The 14,704-nt window shown below is 41.2% G+C and overlaps 3 protein-coding genes across 4 annotated transcripts; 2 read left to right on the top strand and 1 right to left on the bottom strand.

Annotated features, from left to right (window-relative positions):
* Positions 1 to 669: 669 nt before the first annotated feature.
* On the top strand, positions 670 to 5,385 carry LOC115678189 (transcription factor EGL1-like). Its single transcript, XM_030601528.2, has 8 exons — positions 670 to 1,151; positions 2,143 to 2,397; positions 2,484 to 2,580; positions 2,734 to 2,748; positions 3,388 to 3,444; positions 3,551 to 4,441; positions 4,605 to 5,027; positions 5,124 to 5,385. Exons 1-8 carry the CDS (start codon positions 1,027 to 1,029, stop codon positions 5,193 to 5,195), a joined length of 1,935 nt encoding a protein of 644 aa, XP_030457388.2. The 5' UTR covers positions 670 to 1,026; the 3' UTR covers positions 5,196 to 5,385.
* Positions 5,386 to 6,758: 1,373 nt separating this feature from the next.
* LOC115678171 (gibberellin 20-oxidase-like protein) lies at positions 6,759 to 8,391 on the bottom strand. The gene is made up of 2 exons (XM_030601498.2): positions 7,619 to 8,391; positions 6,759 to 7,527 (listed from the first exon to the last, which is right to left on the bottom strand). The coding sequence occupies exons 1-2, from the start codon at positions 7,993 to 7,995 to the stop codon at positions 6,933 to 6,935; spliced, it is 972 nt and encodes a 323-aa protein (XP_030457358.1). The 5' UTR covers positions 7,996 to 8,391; the 3' UTR covers positions 6,759 to 6,932.
* A 1,838-nt stretch (positions 8,392 to 10,229) lies between these two features.
* Positions 10,230 to 12,264, top strand: LOC130140033 (uncharacterized). 2 transcript variants are annotated; one of them, XM_056318276.1, is made up of 2 exons: positions 10,230 to 11,542; positions 11,851 to 12,264. In XM_056318276.1, exons 1-2 carry the CDS (start codon positions 10,540 to 10,542, stop codon positions 11,886 to 11,888), a joined length of 1,041 nt encoding a protein of 346 aa, XP_056174251.1. In that variant the 5' UTR covers positions 10,230 to 10,539; the 3' UTR covers positions 11,889 to 12,264. The 2 variants fall into 2 exon arrangements, with proteins under 2 accessions (XP_056174251.1, XP_056174250.1); XM_056318275.1 differs by having other exon boundaries at positions 10,230 to 11,617.
* The last annotated feature ends 2,440 nt before the right edge of the window (positions 12,265 to 14,704 follow it).

The raw sequence follows: 14,704 nt of genomic DNA, 5'->3' as shown, positions 1-14,704 counted from the left end.
TGGGAGATGGGGGAAGACCACATGCCTCCTTGTGTGTGCAGAGACATCAGCTTTTAAGAAGACCCAAACAAGAAAAGTTATTACAATAATGTATGTCAATGTTGCTACCTTTCAAAAATGGGCCCTCCTCTTTTTTTCCTTTTACTTTTTATCCTTTTGCCGTGACATATCTCTCTCTCTCTCTCTCTCTCTCTCTCTCTTAATTCAAAACCCACCTTCTTGTCTTGGTTTCCTCAGCAGGATCTACTTGCAAGATTGGTGCTTTTATGAAGATGCATGCATCAGCATAAAGAACAGTAAAAAAAGAAGGAGAAGGAGGAGAAAAGGCATAACATACGCTACAAATAGCACGTCATCTCTACGTAATATGTATGTATGTGTCACGTAGATTTTGTCTCCTGAATTTGACTTTTTTTTTTTTTAATTTTTGGTTGCCTGAAAATGTGATCCCCACCACTTCAAATGATTGCAGTCTCTTTTTATCAGCACGTACAAAAATTCGGATAATAAAAGGGCAGCACAAACAGTAAATTTGACTACTTTAGAAGTTTGTTAATCGCTAGTTTGATTATAATAACTCCCTATTGAATGAGTCCTGTCTGTTTCTTAATGATACGATAAAATACAAAAGAAAAAGAGAGATCATCACTGGTTAACTCTCAGGAAATTATTATGGAAAGGAACAGTTCTGTCCTTCATATTCTTGTCAAATCCTCAGTTCAGTTGGGGTCTCTTCAGCATTCATTGTTTATAGTTTCTTTCCTTTTCTCTTGTCCATGGAATCCAATTTAATAGAGTCCAACCGAATCTTGCTCAATAGAATTACAAGTGACAGAAAACAGTAGCTACCTTTTCTGAGTCCTTTCTCGACATCTGCTGAGCTGAGAGAGTTAAAAGAGCTGTAAAAGACTCAAGATTTCTGCCCAAAGAAGAGAACCCACTTCTTCTTTTATCACACATGGGTTCTTAAATCTTGTGACTGTGCAATTTAAACTTTAGAGCAAACGTAAAAAGAAAGCTGTTCAAATGGCTACTGGCGTAGAAGGCAATGAAGGTGTACCAGCAAACCTGAGAAAGCAGCTTGCCGTGGCTGTGAGGAGTATCCAATGGAGCTACGCAATTTTCTGGTCACTATCAGCTACAAAACAAGGGTGTGTGATGTGTTTCTCGTTGTCAATCTGTGTTGCTTACTAGATCTACCAAGTTTTCCTCTTTCAGAGTCGCTTTTAATTTTGTGGTTCTTCTTAAAGGAGGTTAATTTTTCTTAAATTGGGAAAATGTCCTGGTCAAAGTCAGGTTTCTTAATGCAGTTGATCGATCCATACACGGTATGGTGCTTTAAATGTCTGGTGATGATATTTTAAGCTGCCATTTTCAGGGATGATTGATTGTTTTTCTGGTTTAATGTGGCTTTTTCTGCATATTACAAAAGCAGCTTCATACTTGCTCAAAAGCTCGGTTTTAGCATTTGTCTTTAAGGTCATGAGTGTCAGGATTCTTGATTCTGCTTGGTTTGTTTAGTAAAGGAGAGAGTTGAATCTGGTTTGGTCATATGGAGTAGAGTGAACACCGAACAGTGTCCTCATTCCCCAGATGCACTTGAATTTAGCTCTCATTGAAGCCAAAGTTGTCCTTCCAGAGGAATCCTCGTCTTCGAAGAAAAATGGAGCTGCAGTTGAAGTTTGTGTGTGTGAAAGTAATCAAAAGTAGCTTTTAGAGCTTAGAAAGAAAATGCGCTCTTTTTTGAGTATGCCATAAATGTATTATACTTTTGAAAACAGTTTTCTGTGGAATGTCGAATATCTCCTTTCTGTTAAATATGAGAGGTCAGCGGTTGCTTCAAATCCATGTTCTACCTTCTCTTCCCAAATTAGAGAGATGTCCTGAAGTGAAAAAGAAGAAACCTTTATACTAAAACTCTTGCAACATATATATTTTTCAAAGTTGCTGTCACAGAAAATTTCTCATCTTGGAATAATATCTGTTTTGCTTTGTCATTCTCAGATGAAACATTGCTTATCCAGGACTCCTAAGAGTTTCATACATGTTACGCCTTCTTTGTTTCTTGTACATTACGTAGAATTGCTTTTGAACTTGGTTAATAGTTCATGCCTCTCATTTGTTTTCTTATCTTTAATGAAGTGTACTACAATGGGGTGATGGCTACTACAATGGTGACATCAAGACCAGGAAGACAGTCCAAGCCGTGGAGCTTAAACCTGATAAGATCGGCTTACAGAGGAGTGAGCAATTGAGAGATCTTTACGAGTCCCTACTTGAAGGGGAAACTGATGCACAAAACAAGCGGCCCTCTGCTGCATTATCTCCAGAGGATCTCACAGATGAAGAGTGGTATTACTTGGTTTGCATGTCCTTTGTATTCAATCCTGGCGAAGGGTTAGTTTTCTCTCCTCTATACTTTTTATTAGTGATTTTTTGCTTCTTTTCGTGCCATATTGACATGATAATTTTAACATATGTAGTCTTCCGGGAAGAGCGCTAGCGGATGGCCAAACAATCTGGCTATGTAATGCTCAATATGCAGATAGCAAAGTGTTTTCTCGCTCACTACTTGCAAAGGTTGGGATTTAGGGGCTTAAAAGCCTTAAACTTGTTTTGTAATTGCCTTTATTTCAGCTGATGCTCTAGTAAAGATACACGGTTTGCCTAGCGAGAACTAATTCTGTGTTTTCTGTGTTTATTTTCTTTGGACCGGGTTCAATTAATGCACAGAGTGCATCTATTCAGGTACCTCTCTCCCTCTCTCTCTCTCTCTCTCACGCACAATTTCACGCCTTGCTTTCACAACTTCACGGGCTTAGTCTATGGTGTGTGCACCTTGTGTGCATGTGCATCGCGTGTAAAAGATTCTAGACTGTGAAATGCTTGCACTTGAATTACTTCCATTTACTCAAAAAAACAAACTAGTTTGATGTTCTTGTCGATTGCTTGCACTTCAACTTGTTCCTTTTGCCTTCCGGCTAAAAAAAAAGTGGTTCTTTTGCCAGAGAGAGTACGTTTAAAATCCTGGGAAAAAAAGAGAAAGATTCACTTGGTCAAGTCTTTGCCCTTGTTGTACCATTTAAAAGCTTGGGAAAGAAAACGTGTACCCAAATATTACATTATACTATGTAACACTTTCTCATGGTTCTACTAAACAGCAAAAATATAATTCCGCCTACAGTTAAAGTGACACACAAAAAGAAAGAAAGATCTCGATATTTCTTTAACAAAAAAGTTGTTGTATGTTCAAGAATAAGACCTCCAGCAGCAGGCTTGAATGGTCTGGTCTATCTAATTAATTTCACAATCTCTGTAGACATTAACAGTGAAAATGATTCCATTGCTTCTGACATCATGACATGGTTCTGTTGCTGTGATTTCCAGACTGTGGTATGTTTTCCCTATCTTGGAGGCGTGATTGAGCTTGGTGTGACCGAGCTGGTAAGTTGTGCTGCTGGAGTGGATTACCTTATATTCTAGATCTATATGTGCACCACTGACATAAATTCTATCTTATTCTTCGTTCTATGGAATGTCTTGCATTTAGGTACCGGAGGACCCTAGTCTGCTGCAACACATCAAAGTTTCTTTACTAGATTTCTCCAAGCCGATTTGTTCTGAGAAATCTTCCTCTATACCACGCAATGGAGATGCTGATAATGAGCCTATGTGTGCCAAGGTCGACTGTGACATAGTGGATGAGTTGGTTTTGGAGAACCTATATTCACCCGCTCAAGAAATCAAATTTGACCCGGAGAACATAAGTGAATTACATGAAAGTATCCCGAAAGAACTGGATATGGACTCTCCTGATGAGTGTTCAAATGGGTGTGAACACAATTACCAAACCGAAGATTCGTTTATGGTCGACGGTATGAACGGAGGGGCATCACAAGTTCAAAGTTGGCATTTTGTTGATGATGACTTCAGTAATGGTGTTCAAGGTTCAATAAATTCTAGTGATTGTATATCCGAAGCTATTGTGAACCAAGACAAGTATATTTCATCTCCAGGGCGAGAAAATGGCAAGAAAGCCCACTTGGAAGAACTTCAAGAATGCAACCACTCAAAATTAAGCTCCCTGGATCTTGGAGCTGATGACATCTCGCATTACAGAAGAACAATTTCTGCTGTTCTAAGGAACCCTGATCAATTGCCTGAGACACGGTGTATCTGCAGCTGTGGATGCAAATCCAGCTTTGTGAGGTGGAGGGTGGTTGAGACTCATAAAGCGCGAGCACACCAGGAAACTCTGAAGAAGATTTTGTTCAAAGTTCCACTGATGCACCGTGGTCAAGCTCTTAAATCTGAGCAAGAGAATGGTGCGAAATCATTGCTGGGAGATGTTGATTTTTGCGCTGGCCTCATATTGTCTACCAAGAAAAAAGAACATGAAAAGTTTCTGGTCCTCAGGTCCATGATTCCTTCCATCGAGGAGGTAATTTTTTCATGAAATGTTTTTAGTTTTTCTCTATTAGCATATATTTGCTATGAATGCATATCATATTGATGGCATCTTCATTTGAAAATATCAGAATTATGTCTTTCCCGATTCCAGGACATGGCTTTAGGATTTTTACAGCTTGATCATGCTTATGCAGATAGATAAAGCATCCATCCTTGATGATACAATTCTGTACCTAAGAGAGCTTGAAGCAAGAGTGGAAGAACTAGAATCTTGCATGGACTCAACCGACTTTGAGGGGAAATTTACCAGGAACAAATTGCCAGACATGATAGAGCAGACATCAGATAACTGCAAAAAACGCTGGATAAACAAGAGGAAGGCCTCCAACATCGATGAAACCGATGCCGAACTTGATAGAAATGCTCAAGGAGATGGGCTTCAGACAGATGTCAAAGTCAACGTAAAGGAGCAGGAAGTATTGATCGAGATGAAATGTCCCTATCGGGAGTACTTATTGCTTGATATACTGGAGGCCGTAAACAACCTGCACTTGGATTCTCATTCAATTCAGTCAGCTACACTAGATGGTGTTCTCACATTATCCCTCAAGTCTAAGGTTAGTGCCCCAGTTTCAACAAAATTAGCAAATCAAATATGAGTTTGTTCTCGACATTTCACCCTAACAATGACCCTTCCTTGAATTTAATCTCAGTTTCGAGGCGCAGCAGTATCTCCGGCTGGGATGATCAGACAAGTCCTTTGGAAGATTACTGGGAAGTATTGAGAAGTGCAGTTGTAATTGATTGTGTGCTCGGTTATTCAAGTGGGTAGGCGATCTCTTTATGTTTCTGTAAGCGTATGGTTCGGCTACTTTCAAAACCAATTCTTGCTAAATGTTCAGCTTTTAGGATTTATAAGAATTTTCTTGTACTAGTAATGAAGAACGTTGCTATTGTATTGAGGTAATTCTGCCAGTGGTTCCTGATTCAAATTTCATTGCCAATGACACATGACCTACAGAAACTAAAACCACTGTTCATCTACCTCGGTCCTTGTAGTTTCGGAAATGAAAATTGAGAAACCTATCAATTTGCTCTTTGGAGAATAAATCTGCATAAAAGGCTGATAGAGAATTTCATCTTTTAGAATGATTCCCAGATGCAGTCCAACTGGGGAGCCTCATATCTGTATAGTGCTATCCTTTTAATACTAGAAGTGCCACAATCTAATCTTCATTTTGCCACTTTATAATAAAGGCAATCTTATGTGATCCAAGCAATCTGTGCTTTTCTTCCTCCTTGTTATGCTGGACACAAACAAAAGGAGATTTCCATCCTAAAAAAAATAAATAAAGCAACAAGTAAATCTCACTATTTGAGAAAGGAGAGGTGTGACCTTAAAGATAGAATGGATGGTTTCGAAGTTGGAATCGTTCATATGCGATCATGGGATATATACTGCAATCTGCATGTCCATTTAGGGGTGTTTCTATTAGTTAGCTCAAAAGCTCTCAATAAACTATTGCATCCATCTCTCTCTCTCACGCGCGCACGCAAGCATACGCATACACACAATATATATTAATTGTTCATAGTTTTGCACAAACTTGGGCACTTTCCCCCAAAGGAGCAAAATTTCTAGCTGGGTCATAATGTCAAGAACAACGATTTGGGAATTCACTCATGCAGCTAAAAAGTTCTTGCAAAAATTAAGGATCTTCCACAATGTGTGTTTTGACTTTATACATATCTCACATGGGTGAACCATTATTTTATAGAAAGCCGACTCTTGTATTCTTGCACATGAAGTGAGATGACCAACTGCAGTTCTCCTATTTCCATTGCCTCTGTCTCTGCAGATCAAATAATTAGTCTACAGCATGGCAAACTGGTGAGATTATTCAATTGCAAAATGCAGCACAAAATGCACAAGTTGCGCAGTGCCAGCTTCATGCATTAATTGTTAAAGAAAGTCCAGGCGACATAAAACTATCATCAGAGAAGAAAGAAACATGAACATGGACCCATACAAAAGCTAAGTGTACCTTTTAATACATTAGACCTCCATTTCTTGATGCGCAAAATTTGGTTAAACCCTGAGCTAAGAAAACTGCATGTGCCTGCGTGTTATTGGATCCACCTATGAATCAAACATTAATTAATGCTTACACTAAATATGATCACGTTCGATTATTGTATAATCGCAGGAAAGGGAAAAGCAGAAATGCAGCATTCTTACCTAAGGACTTCAATTCCAGAAGGATTTCTGGCTCCGTCAAAATGTTTATGTAGAAATGTACAATTAGAAAGATTGTAGCGAACCTGAAAGGAGAACAAATCTCACAAAAAAATCAAGTAGAAATCGTAACTCATTTTATTGAACAGCTTTTAACAGAGGTATTTTGATATGAGTTCACATATAACAGCTTCATTGGAATAGGGAAAAAAAACCGGAGGCTACAAGGTGATTCGTTTATCAGCACAAGCTAGGACTAGAACTCGGATTCTTTTCAGCCACCCCCTTAATCCCTCCCGGCAAATCCTTTAACAGTGAAGCCAACTTTCTCGAACTTCCCACGCTCCGTGCTTTCCCTGAACTTGACATAATCCGAGCTCACAAAAGGCGTGTACATCCTCACATTTCCTTCTCCTACCACATCATCAGGTGCCAATATCTCTTTCTCATCCTCAAAGGACCAAAAGAAAGCTAGAGAAAAGCGCTGCGCCGGCTGCTTCAGGACTACTCTGTGCTCTGATGAAATTAACTTGTCATTACTCCAAGCTTGCAGCATGTCTCCTATGTTCACCACGAGAATACCCTCTCGAGGGCTTATATCCAGCCATCTTCCGTCTTTCGATCTCACTTGAAGTCCCCCTATGTCATCTTGATACACGATGGTTATACAGCTCATATCAGCGTGCATCCCAAGACCTTCGACCTCATTTTCGAGACTCTCAGGAGGAGAGTAGTTATTTATTCTCAAGTACCCGTGACAATTCTTGAAATCGGATTCATAATATTTCTTGTTGAAACCTTCTCCCAAGATCATTAACATGACTTCTATGATTTTGTTCGACAAATCTGACATCTTCCTTCCATATTCTTCCAATACCTCACTGCAGAGAAGGAAAAAAAAGAACCTCAGAAAATATACAAACAAGTGCTTAGACAAAGAAACGAGCTGTGACAAGAGAATTGCAGTGTTACCAGAATTCTTGTTTCTGTTGATCAAGGATAATATTTGCAGAGCTCTGCGCTGAGGCTAGAAAATCTGGTCCGGACACTCGGAGGCTTTCGAAGAAAGGAGAGGCTATGAAATGAGGAGTGTAAGTCTTGGCGGAAGAGAATGGACCAAGCTTGAGTTTCTCGTCAGGAGGGAGGCTAAAGAATTGCTTGCAGAGAGCGTAGAGTTTGTCGTAGAGATCTTTAGCGATCCCGTGGTTGGCGATGAGGAAAAAACCCCATTCTTTACAGGCGTCGGCTATTGGAGACAGAGAGGAAGGCTGAATCGGCTGAGAAATGTCTAGAACTGGAAGCGCCAAGGAAGTCTGTGAATCAGACATTTTTTCCAGGACATAAAACATTAAGGCTTGGTATTACCTTTCCATTTGACCCAAACAAACATAAACATGAAAGGGTTCACCAATCTGACTGGAACAACTGAAGCAACAAGATGGAGTTCAGAGAAGCAGCATGAAAACACGCCTGACAGACATCAACACCTTAGATTTTGGTGGAGCTAAAAGCCTATATTTTTGCGCCTGTTGTTACATGTTTTCATGTAAATATATATACATGGGAAATGGCAACCGAACTGAGATGCGAACAATTAATAAAACAGCTCTCAGCCAAAAGGGGTTGAATAAACAAATGCCACCTTCTTAGTTTGACCTATGACATTGGCTGTTCATGTGAAGCAAGTCACTCATGAAGGTTTCGTTTCTTTTCTTCAACCCAAAACAAGGGAAAAAGGAAAATAGAATACCGGCAGTTATATGGATCAAGGGACAGGCTGGTTAGAAGGTATTTAAGTCCTCGTGGGACTTTGTTAATTTCCGGTTGAGTGGACCCTTGAGCCTTGGATTCTTCTGGAGAAAGTTTCCACCAAAAGCCAAAAATGCTGTTTTGCCAAGCATGCATTCAATGTCTCTCAGTTGAAGTGTACGTGAATCAGAAAAAAGCACCAATTGGCTTTCTTTCTGGATTAGTACATAATTCTTTCTTTACAATGATCCCCATACTTGAAAAGATCTGGTCTTATTTCCTGCGGACTGGTGGAGCTTCATCAACATGCATACTAAGAAACTACTTGAGTTCTGCTTCAATTCAAACTTACAACCTGTTAATTCTCATCTGGAGCTGATTATTTCCAAGAACTTCACTTTTTAAGCTCTCGAACATATGAAGAATTTCCAACCAAAAAAAAAAAAGGAACATATGAAAACTAGCTACTCCATTAGACTTTTAAGTAGGGGTGAGCAGTTTCAGGTTCCTTACAGGTTTCACATGGAACCTGGAATCTATTCTCGAGTACAGGTTCCCCATTTTTTGGAACCTAAAACTTACCCGTCGTAACCTGAAACTCGAAACCTACCCTGAAACAGGTTCCTGAGTTGGTTCCAGGATCTAATTGATTCTTTTTTTTATTGTATTTTTAGTTAAACAAAACAAAAATGAACGTAACAATACTGAAGAAACTTGTCATTCATCAAAGAGAATACAAAAGACTAGTTTTCCTAGTATTACGATTCGAATAAATATAACTAAAATGAGAAGTCATTACATGAATTAATACTAGGGGTGAGCAGTTCCATGTTCCGTATAGGTTCCATCCATGATAATAGATTCCTTATTTTTTGGAACTTGGAACCTACTCTATCACAGGTTCGAGAGTCGGTTCCAGATTCTACGCATGTTCCACCTGTATTATTAATTGAACAATTGCAGTGAATCATTACATTTAATAACCACCATTTACTGCTATGATCCACTAACCATAATTTATATTTAGATATACGAAGAATATAAAATATTAATAAGTCATAAAATGAAAGCTCAGACTAGTAGTTCCAGATCATACACTCATCATCTAATGTCATTGTTGAAAGGGTAGTTTAGTCTTCTCCATAATTAGTGAGCCATAATGCTCACTATATATATATAGATGATGTAATTTGATTAAGTAAATTACGATTGTGTTTTTCATCATGGTATCAGAGCCAATAAACAAAACCCTAGTCCTTCAACTGTTACCCTAGCCACCGGAGGCCACTGTTGTCACCGGAGAAGTCACTGCCGCCGGCCTTGGAATCTACGCTGGCGGCGGCTACCACAACTCCTGCAACAACCGCCGGCGTCCGCAACGTCCACAACGTCCACGACTCCCGCGACTCCGGCGACTCTTGCGACACCATTCCGGCATTGATTCATCCGTCGATTCACCAAATCGACACCTCGTTACTGTCGCTTTGAGTCGTCCTGAGTCGCGCCAACATTGCCTAGTTCTAGTCCGGCATCGCTGGGCCTTGCTGAACTCAGATCTGGCGATGTTCCACCAAGTTCTGAAGCCGCGAGTTTGAGTTTGAGTTTGAATGTGAAGCCACGACGAAATCCACGAGTGTTGCTGGTTCTACGAGCGTCGCTGGTTCCACAGAGCCGTCAACGATGACCTCCAGAGTCCACGAGTTTTGCTGATTCTACGAGGGTTGCTGGTTCATGAGTGTTGCTGGTTCCACAGAGCTGCCAACGATGTCCATCAGAGTCAAAAGGTGAGTGAGAGGAATGTGAAGTCACAAGGTGGGCCTTGCTCATACTCAAGTGTAAACGAGCATTATAGGTTCAGCAGCCAGAAGAAATATTTGAGAATGGGATTATTAATTTTTGGTGAATCACACTATTATTTGCCCGACGCATATCACATAGGCGTTCTTTTCTTGCAAAACTAAAGTCCCTGCCTCGTGTTGAAGTTTACTTGCGATGATTGATTATTGGGTTTGTTAATGCCCTATGTTGATTTGTGCTTCTGTTCTGATGAGTTATTATGTTTGGTGGTAATTGGTGGTAATTATTACAATTGGTGCACAAGGTGCAAATTTCGGTTAAGTTTATTTTGATATTATTATTGAGTTATGGCTGGCAATTCTGGAAACACGGATACCAGTCTCACTAATCTGAAGTTGACCTCTGTTAAGCTCGATGGGACCAATTACCCTTCTTGGTCTATGGCAGTCGAAACATATTTTTTAGCCACCAAACAGCTGAGTTATCTGACTTCATCTCCACCTACGGATAAAACAAAGGAGGATGATTGGCGTTCTGGCGATGCTGCTATTCGAACATTGTTGTGGAATACCATGGATTCCAAGATTAGTCCTCAGTTTATGCAGTGTACATCAGCCAAAGCTATTTGGGACAAATGTGCTCTTATGTTTTCGGGTCGTGATAATATAACCCGTGTTTGTGATGTGTGGGAGGAGCTATTTGACCTACGTATTGGAGACATGTCTGCATCTGATTACTATTCTAGATTCACCACCCTTTGTGAGAAATTGGATACTTATTTGCCTACCACTGATAACATTAGAGAGTTGGCTAAGCGCCAACAGGATATGAGAGTTGTGTTATTTCTCCGGGGGCTTGGTCCTACTCATTCTTCTCTCCGACAACAGATTATCTCCCAGGGTACTCTTCCATCAGTAGATGAGGTCTTTTCTCGGGTCCTTCGATGTGTGCCTGACTCATTATCATCTGCACCTGTAGCAAGTGCTATGGTCTCTCAGTCTTCTGGTGGCCGTGGAGGCCGAGGACGTGTTCCTCGGGGTCGTGGCAGGTCAATCTTTTCTCTTGGTCGTGGCCGAGATGGTGGTAGGGGTGCCGGAAGTTCTCGTTATTGCAACCATTGTCAGCGAGCTGGCCATACTGAGTCTTATTGCTATACCCTACATCCTGAGCTTCGTCCACGGGCTGCTTATGCCGAAGCAGTAGAATCTCCAGTACATAAGGTTCCTGATCAGTCACAGGAGTTACCTAGTACCATTATGCTGACTCGTGCCGAGTATGAGTCCTTAGTGCGTCACAACCAGGTGGTGGATTCCTCTACTCCTACTGCTACTTTGGCACAGACTTCTTCAGGTAGTCCGTCCTGTTTACTCTCTTCTGCGCCCACTTCCTGGGTCGTAGACTCTGGTGCCACAAATCATATGACCGGTAATTCTAAGCTGTTGTCTGATATTACTTCTATGTCACCTAGTTCCGTTACACTTGCTGATGGTTCACAGTCCCATATCACTGGTCAAGGGAATGCAACCTTGGGTCCCTCTCTTACTCTTTCATCTGTTTACCATTTGCCAGCTTTCCCATATAACTTGCTCTCTGTTAGTTCTCTTACTAGAGATTTGAATTGTTCTGTAACGTTTACTTCCACTCGTTGCGTCTTTCAGGATCTGAGGACCGGACGGATGATTGGTGGCGGACATGAGTCCAATGGGCTGTACTACCTGAACAAAGACCTCATTGCTGCGGCTGCTCAAAAGAAAACTGCTTCCGACTTATTTCAGATGCATTGTCGTATGGGTCATCCACCACCTGACATTCTTCGTCATTTTTCACCTGTTTCAAAATCTATGAGTCCTATCCAGTGTGATGCATGCCAATTTGGCAAACACCATCGGGTGTCGTTTCCTTCTCGTGTCCAGCGTCGTGTGTCTAGTCCTTTTGAGTTGGTCCATACTGATGTCTGGGGACCGTGTCGTGTCAGCGATATGTCTGGTTATAAATATTTTGTTACATTCGTGGATGATTATTCCCGAATGACATGGTTATATTTAATAAAAGATCGAACTGAAGTTTTTTCATGTTTCCGTATGTTTTACTTTGAAATTCTCAATCAATATCATGTTTCTATTAAATATTTGCGTTCTGATAATGCCAAAGAATATATGGTCTGTTTCCTCTGGTTTTCAATCATTTCTTATATCTCATGGGATTTTGCATCAGACTTCTTGTCCTTATACCCCCCAACAGAATGGGGTGGCTGAACGAAAAAATCGGCATCTCCTGGATGTGGCTCGTTGCCTCCTTTTTCATATGAACCTCCCCAAAATGTACTGGGGGCATGCTGTTCTTACAGCATGCTATCTCATAAATCGCCTTCCATCCTCAGTGCTTCATGGGGGCATACCTTTCTCCACTATCCATCCCACAAGTCCACTTTTTACTTTACCACTTCGTGTGTTTGGGTGTGTCTGTTTTATGCATCGTCTTGCTCCTGGTCATGATAAACTCGATCCACGGGCCCACAAATGTGTGTTTCTTGGGTATTCTCGAACTCAGAAAGGGTATAAGTGTTATAGTCCAGTTAGTCGGCGGTTGTATGTCTCAGCAGATGTAACCTTTTTCGAGGATCAGTCATATTACTCCTCTACAGCGGGTCCTTCTGAAGATGTTCCATCTTCGACTATGGCTCCACTACCGCCTATTCCCTTAGCGAGTATGCCTGAGTCATCAACGTCATCGCCTAGTTTTCAGTTCGCCGACAAGACCTATCAACGGCGCCGGTCTGTTCAACGTGAGGTAGTACAATCACCGCCTGCATTGGATATGCATGATTCTCCACCAGTCAATGTCCCATCTTCTGATCCACCAGTTGCTTCTGAGCCTGATTCTACTACTGACATTCCCATTGCATTGCGCAAAGGTACACGTTCTTGTGTTGGTCAACCCAATCCTCGGTTTACTCCTTATAGTGGTTTGTCTTGTCATACACATACTCGTTACCCTCTTTCTCGATTTTTATCATACAATTGTCTTTCTCCTACATATTCCTCGTTTGTTGCTTCTTTATCTGCTGTGTCTGTGCCAAGTACTGTTGCAGAGGCTCTTGCTCATCCAGGTTGGCGACAAGCTATGGAGGATGAAATGCAGGCACTACAGGATAATGGGACATGGCAACTTACATCGTTACCTGCTGGGAAACAGGCTGTGGGTTGCCGTTGGGTTTTCACAGTGAAGTTTCAACCAGATGGCACTGTTGAGCGTCTGAAGGCACGTCTAGTTGCCAAAGGTTACACCCAGACATATGGAGTTGATTATGATGATACATTCTCTCCTGTAGCAAAGATACCTTCCGTTCGTGTTTTCATCTCTTTTGCTGTCCATTATGGTTGGACTCTTCACCAACTTGATGTCAAGAATGCCTTTCTTCATGGGGACTTGGTAGAGGAGGTATATATGGAGCAACCCCCGGGGTTCGTTGCTCAGGGGGAGTCTACCAGTGTTTGTCGTCTACGCAAGGCATTATATGGATTGAAACAGTCTCCTCGTGCCTGGTTTGGTCGTTTCAGTGATGCAGTTATTCGGTTTGGTTTGCGACGTTGTACCGTAGATCATTCTGTATTTAGCTCTACTTCCCCTGCTGGGTGTGTTCTCCTGATTGTGTATGTGGATGATATTATCATTACTTGGTAGTGATTCCGTGGGCATAAAAAATTGAAACAGGTTTTACAGCGGAATTTAGCACAAAAGATATGGGTTGTTTGCGGTATTTCTTGGGCATTGAGGTGGCCTACTCACGTGATGGTATCTCATTATCACAATGGAAATATGTATTGGATATTCTTAGTGAGGTTGGTTTTCTTGGAGCGAAGCCTGTTAATACTCCGATGGATCCTAATGTGAAGCTTGATGCAGAACAAGGTGAATTACTTCATGATCCAAGTAAGTATCGGAGACGGTGGGTAAGCTCAATTATTTAACCGTTACCCGACCCGGATATCTCTTTTGCGGTTAGTGCTTTGTTAGTCAATTTATGAGTACTCCTCGTACTACACATTGGGATGCGAGTGCTACGTATAGTTAAATACTTGAAGGGAGCACCGGGTAAAGGGATATTGTTCAAGAATCATGGACATCTTGATGTTATTGGCTACTCGATGCTTGATTGGGCTGGTTGTCCTTTTGATAGGCGATCAACTTCTGGTTATTGTGTATTCTTGGGAGGCAATCTTGTGAGTTGGAAAAGTAAGAAACAACGGGTGGTGTCTCGATCGAGTCTTGAGGCGGAATATCGGGCCATGGCTCATGTGACTAGTGAGTTGATTTGGTTGAAGATGTTATTATCCGAACTTAGTATGTCTTCTTCACTCCCTCCGTTACGTGTTGTGATAACCGATCTGCTATGCATATCGCTTCAAATCCAGTTTTTCACGAGCGCACGAAGCACATTGAAGTAGATTGCTATTTTGTGCGAGAAAAGATTCAAAACAAGGAAATAACACTTCAATACACACAGACTGA

Source organism: Syzygium oleosum, unplaced genomic scaffold (assembly GCF_021117445.2).
Source record: "Syzygium oleosum isolate NSW1041296 unplaced genomic scaffold, Sole_v2.1 Sole_v2.15, whole genome shotgun sequence".
In the NCBI taxonomy this organism is placed as follows: domain Eukaryota; kingdom Viridiplantae; phylum Streptophyta; class Magnoliopsida; order Myrtales; family Myrtaceae; genus Syzygium; species Syzygium oleosum.
The sequence above is the reverse complement of the archived record's forward strand: the minus strand, read 5'-3'. Positions and strand labels throughout refer to the sequence as shown.

Bases quoted from the DNA above. Each gene is read 5' to 3' on its own strand.
- LOC115678189 (XM_030601528.2), top strand. From the start codon at position 1,027: ATGGCTACTGGCGTAGAAGGCAATGAAGGTGTACCAGCAAACCTGAGA. The intron at 1,152-2,142 runs GTGTGTGATGTG...TCTTTAATGAAG, and splicing joins CTATCAGCTACAAAACAAGG to TGTACTACAATGGGGTGATG. The intron at 2,398-2,483 runs GTTAGTTTTCTC...TAACATATGTAG, and splicing joins GTATTCAATCCTGGCGAAGG to TCTTCCGGGAAGAGCGCTAG.
- LOC115678171 (XM_030601498.2), bottom strand. From the start codon at position 7,995: ATGTTTTATGTCCTGGAAAAAATGTCTGATTCACAGACTTCCTTGGCG. The intron at 7,528-7,618 runs GTAACACTGCAA...CCTTCTCTGCAG, and splicing joins CAACAGAAACAAGAATTCTG to TGAGGTATTGGAAGAATATG.
- LOC130140033 (XM_056318275.1), top strand. From the start codon at position 10,540: ATGGCTGGCAATTCTGGAAACACGGATACCAGTCTCACTAATCTGAAG. The intron at 11,618-11,850 runs GTAATTCTAAGC...TGCGTCTTTCAG, and splicing joins TGCCACAAATCATATGACCG to GATCTGAGGACCGGACGGAT.